At 31.3% G+C, this 8,807-nt stretch overlaps 1 protein-coding gene across 1 annotated transcript; it reads right to left on the reverse strand.

The window, feature by feature from the left end:
• Nucleotides 1-4,350: 4,350 nt before the first annotated feature.
• LOC125195048 (auxin-responsive protein SAUR29-like) lies at nucleotides 4,351-5,312 on the reverse strand. The gene has a single exon (XM_048093252.2). The coding sequence runs from the start codon at nucleotides 4,982-4,984 to the stop codon at nucleotides 4,508-4,510; it is 477 nt and encodes a 158-aa protein (XP_047949209.1). The 5' UTR covers nucleotides 4,985-5,312; the 3' UTR covers nucleotides 4,351-4,507.
• Between the last annotated feature and the right edge of the window lie 3,495 nt (nucleotides 5,313-8,807).

Consider the following 8,807-nt stretch of genomic DNA (forward strand, 5'->3'; position numbering starts at 1 on the left):
CATATTTTTTTAAGAAAAGTACTCTCTCACATCAGTATATAACACTACACCTAGAGAAAAATAGAGCAAGGCGTGCGTGACTTGCTTCCAGATTTTTATGCGGTGGTGGTCAACCATTCGCATGGGGAGGAGAATTTTGCTGCGGATTTTCTATCTCATCACGCTTATAGTTTTCCTAAAGGAGTTCATTCTTTAGAATCCCCTCCCATACGGCTTGGTATTTGGATGTTACACGATAAACTTGGTATTTCTTATGCTCGCTAATTTATCTTTGGTGTCACCAAAAAAATAAAATAAATTATTAAAGATATTTTTTATACAATTAAAGATGCTAATTTATGTTACTAAATATAACACCAACGCTTCAAAAATTGTCCTTATTGTTGGTGTCATAACTAAACTTAGAAGACATTTGTAAGCATCCTAACAAAATAAAAAAGTAAGTTAATTTATCTTTAATTTAGGCATGCTTTCTCTTGCATCATAAATTGTTTGTTATTTCTTAAAATTTTCTAATGCAAATAATTGCGTTTCAATTTTTTTTGTCCCTGAAAAATAATTTGTAGTGTAAAAATATTTTTTTCTCATTATTAATTAACATATAAAACGCCCTCTTAATATAATATACCATCATCTAGGTGTGATTTCTATTATGGAACGTATGAATTATATTATATAAAATCACCTCAAAGAGAGAATACTGCAAAAATGTTAATTCTAAACTTTTGCATGGGCTTTACCACGTCAACAGAAGTTAGAATTCCTCAATCCCCCTTCAATAACACTGGAAAATAGAAGTCGTTACCTACATATTTCTGTTCTAGGAAACGTATTTATCTAATTTATTTCGGTATCATATTTATTTAGATCATTACCAAAATTTATTTTATAACATGTCATTGTATAATTGAAAGGCTTAAAAATTCGAAAATTTATATTAAAAATTTCGATACAATTTTAAAAACGCTTCCAATGCAGCATTACCTTTTGATTTGCAGCACCTGCAACATCATCATTTTTTTGTTTAACTTTTCTAATGTTCTACCATTGTCTTAATTAAAACTACATCGTTATTTTTATTTTTTTTCCATGAAGGGGAACTACATCTTTAATTCTATTGAAATTATTTGTAAAAAATAACTGGACCACGGTTGTTTTTATTGGATTTTTCCATTTGCCGTAGAAGAGTATTGACTCCCATGAAGAACGGCGTCAATTGAGATACAAGATCAAGTAAAAAATTGAGTTATTTTAATTACTTAATTACAATAATTAATACTCTCTCCGTCCAATCTCAAGTGAGACATATTCATTTGTTTGGTACGTGCCAACCTAAGTGAGACAATTCTTTTTTTAACAATAATTAACTCACTCTTCTCTCCTATTTTATCCTCTCATATCTCCTAAGATATTCTCTTTCTTACTTTATTATCTCTTTCTCTTTTTTACTTTATCCTCTATTTATTACTTTGTTCTCTCTCTTACTTTATCCTTTTTTTACTGTAACAATTAATAATTTAATTCACTAAACACCACTATATAAAATTCTTGTGTCAAAATAGAAACGTCTAGATTAGATCGTGACAAAAGAAGTATTGTTTATTATCTGTCTCCTCTCTACTCAAAACCACACAACAATATTTATTTACAAAAAAAATTCTAAAGAGGAATTAAACAATTGGAATAACTCAAAATTTTATCCCAAGACTCAAGGTCTAGATTAGTTACTCGCTCTTCCCGCCATTAAATGTCCAATTTTTCCTTTTTCATCCATCCATCAATAAATATTCTATTTCTTTTTCATCATTTTCGGCAAGTTGGACCCGATATTGTACTAATTCACTTCACTCACATTTTATTATGATATCAATACTCTTTATATCCCATAGAAAATGTGTACTTTCCATTTCCGTTCGTCCTATAAAAATATAAGCATTTCTATTTATGGAAAGTTATCCCCAACTTATTACCCATATACATCAATAAATTTATAATTTAGAGGGAACATCTTTTTTAGTCCGAAATATTTCATAATACCTTTTGAGGTCCATCAACTATAAGTTAACATCAATTCTACTACTTTCTGGCTATTTCCAATATTTTCATGACAAAAGTACCCTTAAGGCCATGAAGGGCAATTCAATCTATTTACCCTCTCATTTCATTAAAGTATGATATTGACTTGTAGTATTTCTTTGCTTAGCTTGGTAATTTTTAGTTAAGTGGCAGATAGGTGGGGGATTTTACATAGTTTTTGTGTCTTTTGTTGTTGCTTGTTTATTGGTTTATAAATGACTTTTTGTTTGCTGCATCTTTAGCTTGAACATTTCTTTAATACTAAAAAAAACCAAAAAAAAAAAAAAAACAACACAGGGTTATTAATTTATCTTGGAAATCAGACCATAAGCGGAGACATAATAGCATCATATTAAAATATGATTAAGAAACGAGGTTTAATAGTAAATGTACCTAACTAAATGCATTTCCATCAAATCAATGTAAATTGATTAGGTGGTGCTTATAAGAAACAAAAAAAAAAAAAAGGAAATAATTGTGCATAAACACTCTAGATTCAGATATTCCAATTTTTAATGTATAAGTAACAAATTTAAAAAATAAAAGAAATTTTTTTGAATCAATGATTTTTCCTTGAAAAATAATTGAATATTGATACTCTCCATCCCATTGACAACGTTTGATAAAATGGATTTTAAGAAATATAATTGGAAAATAGGTGGAAAAAATTAGCAGAATGTATGTCCTATTTTAAAATATCTCTCCGTCCATCTTTTAAAGAGACTTTTTGACCTGACACATGTTTTAATAAATTGTTTGATTTTGTGAAGAAAAGTAAATAGAGAAAGTGAGCGGAACGTGAGATCCATTTAAAATATTAGTTTTACATTGAATTGTGAATGTAAAAAGTTGGTGAAATATGAGGTCCGTATACTAAAAGTGGAATAAAGTAAATAATTTTACAAATCGTGGACGTATGGGGTAATAAAATATGGGGTAATAAAATGTGTGTGAAAAAAGTTAGTGAAATGTGATATCTATTATAAAAAAAAAAATAGAAAATGAGAGTGTCAATTAATTGAAAATGAATAACAAAAGGAATCGGTGCCAATGAATGAGAGAACAAGGAGACATGATATTGGAATTGAAAAAACTAATCACGAATCATTTAACAATAGAACGAAGAATGACACGAGGAGTATTATTTAACCAATAATCTGAAAAGATGAGCTGGCTAGGATTATGACTTATAGACTTTTATGTTAGAAATGGTAATCACTATAATAATATTGATTAATTATTTGTCTTTGTTTTAGATGTGTTGTAACATAATAAATTATCAGTCAAGCTTATTCTAGTTAGGTTTTACCTCCGTCGTTTCGGTGCTCGAAAAGTAAAATTAAGGGGACTTAACGCGTATTACCGCCTTTTCAAACTATAATGGTTTTTATAATAATATTCGAAAAAATTATCAATTGAGGTTATGAGTTCTTAATGATTTATTAATACTTACTATATTTTTCGGCTCCAATATATCTACGTGGAACTTCGGTCGTGGTGTAAATACTCTCTTCGTCCGCTTTAGGAGTCCCGATTGAGTCGGACACATATATTAAAAAAAAAGTGTTTGTGTGTGTAATAAATAAATATTCTAGTGGATGTTGGGACTCACTTTTAATTGAGTGTCCAATAAATAAATGTTGTAGTGGATGTTGGGATCCACTTTTAACACTTTTTTATTAGTTTTTTTATTAGTTGTAGTGGATGTTGGGACCCATTTTTAACATTTTGTAGGCATTTTTTTTTTAATTTATCTCAACCGGGACTTCTAAAACGGGATGCCCGAAATTGATCAACCGGGACTCCTAAAGCGGGACGGAGGGAACACTAAATATAACAAACTCCAGAATTTGAGCAACTTTTTATAGTCCACGTTCAAGCAACATTTTTTAAAACTCCAGAATTTGAAAATAAATTCCTAAATATTATTTATAGTTCACGACTTTAATTTATATTTTTGATAATTGCGTACTTTCAAACAAAAGCATATTAGTTGATGATTTTCTTAGATAAGTTTCACTAATTTTGAATCCAAAGTGACATTTTCTTCACTAAGATTTTATCTAAGTTGTTTAGTTGAACGCCAATATTTGTACCATTGAAAATATATTATTTGTAAAATTAAATTCTCGTTTTCACTAATTCAAGATTCGTGTGCTGAGAATGAAATCAATTATTTATGCAACATACACACATTTATTTATTTGAGTGCTAGCTAAATCCCGATTTATCGAAATCATATATTCACAATTGAGGAAAGTATAATGTCGAAAATTCATCCAAACAAGAAAAAGATCAGATTGAATTGCAAAAGTGATAAGCAGCATATTTACACGGCATGACAGACAAAGATATTCACATCGACTTAATTACCATAAAAAATAGCCACTCAGAGACGCGATTATCACCAAGTCGATGTGGGACAAGTATGTCAATTATAGGATCTAATCGGCGTGAGGAGTCCGTAGGCGCTGCCGCCTCTGAGCATCTCCCGTCTGCGAAAATGACGTCGCGCGGGGCTGAGGCAGCCGAGGCCGTGGCGGTCAAAGTCGTCAGCGCACTCCATCTCAGCGAGGACCTCGCAGAAGAGGTCGACGTGGCAGGGGAGGAGGAGGGGCCCATCGCTGCTGAAACCGTATTCCAGCTCAGCATCCTCAAGCAGCATCTTGAAGAGCGGGTGGTTCACCAACCCGGTCTTTATCACGAACCGCTGCTTCTCCGGTCCAACATAGACCGAGAAGCAGCCCGTGGGGGCCGGTTTCCGCCCCTCTCCCCCACTCCACGACTTGCTCTTCACCATCTTCTTCTTCTTCTTCTTGATCTGCACGTAACGCTCCAGTTTCTTCAGTATGGAGCTGGAGCTTGCTTTCGTGCTATCGCCTTCGCCTTCCATGGCTCTCCAATCCATCTAACCTAATACACACAAAGAAAAGCACAAACAAAGTATGTATATGTGTAATTGTATATGGAATTTATCCTCTGTCATAAGCCAAATGAAACATGGATCCATTTCTTGGCTTTCTTGTGTTGCTCATGATCTTGATTTGGAATCAAAATTGGAGGTTTTTTTCAAAAATATGCATAAGGAGATCAGGCTAGAAATGGATTTATGTGAATACTATTAGGAATTTGCATAAATGTTATTTGTTGAATCTAGGAGTAATGAGGAAAAGCAGGGCAGGTGAGATTTGTTATATACTAGTAGTAATATAGCATAAGCACTATTGATGATTGAGTTGAGTATATATTTTTGTCAACTACCTGAGAATATATAAATTCAGTGCACATCGAGAGTAGTTTTTCGTGGGGAATTCAATGCCTCTTAAGTTTGACAAATTCATTATCTCTATAATTGGATTGGTAAAATGGTACATTTGTGTACACGAAAGTATTGGTTTTGGTTGGTGTTGTGGAGTTGGTGGAATAATGAGGCGCATCTATAATTTTAATTCATATCGAACACTTTTCATCATGATAATTGACTCTAAAAATACTTTTTAAAATGTTAAATTTTGCTCCATATACTATCAAATCAAATGTAATTTTTTTCCCTGCCATATGGAGTACTATCAAATTAAATGTAACTTTTTAGGATTCTAATAAAATTTTAATTGTATATATTCACATGAGGAAATTTGTATGGATAATAATATTATATGGTTAATATACTTGTGATAAGGTACATTTAATGTATGATGAAATAAATTTTATATTATGTTATAATGAAGTGTTTTCGAATTTGTAAAGTATATATAAACTGATTATGATTAACAATATTTAAAATAAAAGTCAAAATACCTTTTATTATGTCTTTCTGTTTTTCCCAACTTATGTCATCATCATCATTTTATTATTATTATTATTATTATTATTATTATTATTATTATTATTATTATTATTATTATTATTATTATTATTATTATTATTATTATTATTATTATTATTATTATTATTATTATTCACGATTCGTTCCTATCATATGACGTTGTAGCTAGGTGTTAAATATTTTCTTTATACTGGAATTATTAATTAGATTAATAATTTAATATGGTGAGATGTCCAACGCAATTAATTTTTTTTTTATTTTATCTTGGCAATATTTATTTGACTAATATGATGAGGTGTCCAACGCAACAGCATGATGGCCACAATCTGTGAATTCAACTTTGTTCATTGGTCTCCGGGAGCCGGCTATCTATATGTAGAGAAATGAGGCCAAGATATTATAAAACCTAGCAATAATTAACATATTATATATACTGCTTCAGTTAATTGAATCTTAACTTTGCTAAATTAAGTTCAGATTCTTGTGAGAAATAATGAATTGTTAACTGGAATTAGGTCATCTCCCCTGAATTTTAAATTATAATCTATTCTACTAGCAGGAGCTAGTGTGAAGTTATTTTAGTGCAACTTTGCAATATGTAATGAATCCAAAATATTTTTGAGCTTTGTAATGTAGTTCAGATACCAATGATATGATTGTTTAATTGTTTGACCTCACCACTAGTTTATTTTATGACCTATTTGCATAACTTTTCATGATTAATGCGTACGTTGCTTCTCTTTTTATTCATTCTATTTTCAGAGAAAATATAAAGATAGACGATACTAATCAAAATTAAAACTTCAGTAATAAAAAGTGTTAGATCACTAATCAACTATAAGATCGAACCTTCTAGGTATGAATGATTACATAGTATAATGTGCATTAAATTTCCGGTTTGTGAATTGAACTGAATCGAAAGCTATTTAAAAAAAAATTAAAATCATATTGAACCGAATTACTCAAAATCAAAACCTGAACTATGATAATTGATCTAAACTGAAAAAATTGAAATTGCACATATATATCCAAAAAAAATCTTATATTTATATAAAAATATCGTATTAATAATTAACATATCAAAATAATTACAATCTTCATAAAAATCTAAATATTTTAATATTCATTAATACTCCCTCCGTCCACAAACAATAGATCACTTTTGCCATTTTGGGACGTCCACAAAAAATAGATCACTTTCTTAAAATGGAAAGTTTATCTCTCATACTTTTCCCACTTTTTCTTCCATCTCTAATACTTTACTCACTTTTTCTCCCTATCTCTCTTACTTTACCTACTTTTTCTCCCCCTTTCTCTTACTTTACCAATTCTACATTAAAACCCGTGTCATACACAAAGTGATCTATTTTTTATGGACGGAGGGAGTATAAACCAATACAAATAGCGGTTTTCAGTAATCATTAAATGCCAACGCTAAACAGTGTTACTGGCGGATTACGGTTGAATACTAATAGTAACTAAAAGCATTGTCGGTAAAAAGTGTTAGCGACAAATTTGTCTGTCACTAATATTACCCACAATCTTATTGATGGAATATGTTGTCACACAAGTTATTGGCTATTGTGGTCGTAGGACTAAATTAGTGACGCACTGGCCCGTCACTACTTAGTGACGATGTCAATAAATCCGTCTTGCCTATTAACATTGACAGATGGGTCAGTCACTAATTTTTGACATATGTATATCCATTACTTGTTCTGTATAATTGCCTATTTATTAATAGTTACAGATATATCTCCGTCACTAATTTTGCGTCCTATTTGCTAATTTATGACGACATTGTCTGTCACTAATGTGGCATTTTGGATCACATTTTCTTTTATTTTAATCACTGTTTTACTTAAATATTCCAATAAACCTCAAATGAATAACCAATAAACATTAAATCTAAAAATTATGATAAATAAGAATAAAAGATACTTCCTTCGTCCCACTCTAATTGAAGCATTTCTTGTTCGGCACGTGATTTTATGCAGTGTTATTTTGTGAATTAAGTAGAGAGAGAAAAAACAAAGAAAATGATGTTTCTATTTTAAAAAATGTGTCATTTAAAGTGGAACATCCTAAATTGAAAAATGTGTCACTTAGAGTAAAATGGAGAAAGTCTTACTTAAAAAAAACAATAAAAGCGTGAATTTCCATGGAAATACTCCATAATATTGAGTTTGTAGTTGGTTTGTGTTACATTGACCAATTATATCCATATAGAACTGTCAAAAGTGTGGTTCGACTCATGGGACATCATGAGTTGCTTAACCATCTCTTGCATAATCACAAAATCATTTTCCATCTTTGTTCTTTGCTCATGATCGACATTAAATTTCTGATGCATTCATTGCTGATAAGGCTAATTTCATGCATCGGTTATATGGTGAAAAATCACCTTTTTACTGAGTCTAACACAAGTTTTAAGCCAGGTGTGTGAAGGAATCGCTAGGTCCAGGAAGAGCTGAAGGCAGTGGACCGGCGAAGAAAAGCGAAAGAAAGTGAGCAGAATTAAAGAGAAAAATGGATGGACGAAGGGAGTCAAAAGCTAAGGGTAACGAAGACTATTCACACCCTGCTGGACCCACTTCCACGCCTATATAAGGAGGAGCATGCAGCACACAAAACATACATGATCTTAGCTCTCAGCTCACACACTCACACACACTTGGGAAAAAGGGGATTCTGGGGTAGTTAGAGGTTTATCTTCTGGAGAAAGTCAGTGGTAACACCGTCCTCACGAAGGGCGAAGATACAATTATTTACATTCAGTTTTTGTGCTGTTATTCCGTCGAACTTCAACGTTTCTGAAGTCGATTGGTTGTTTGCTACTTACCGTTTATTTATGCATTTAGTTTACGTCACGATGGTGTTTATTTTGTGTTGATTTACGTTGATT

This window comes from Salvia hispanica, chromosome 4 (genome assembly GCF_029641045.1).
Source record: "Salvia hispanica isolate PSC_SH4W2 chromosome 4, Shi_PSC_v1, whole genome shotgun sequence".
In the NCBI taxonomy this organism is placed as follows: domain Eukaryota; kingdom Viridiplantae; phylum Streptophyta; class Magnoliopsida; order Lamiales; family Lamiaceae; genus Salvia; species Salvia hispanica.

What these genes read in the sequence shown, in the direction of transcription:
- LOC125195048 (XM_048093252.2), bottom strand. Translation starts at nt 4,984, where the DNA reads ATGGATTGGAGAGCCATGGAAGGCGAAGGCGATAGCACGAAAGCAAGC.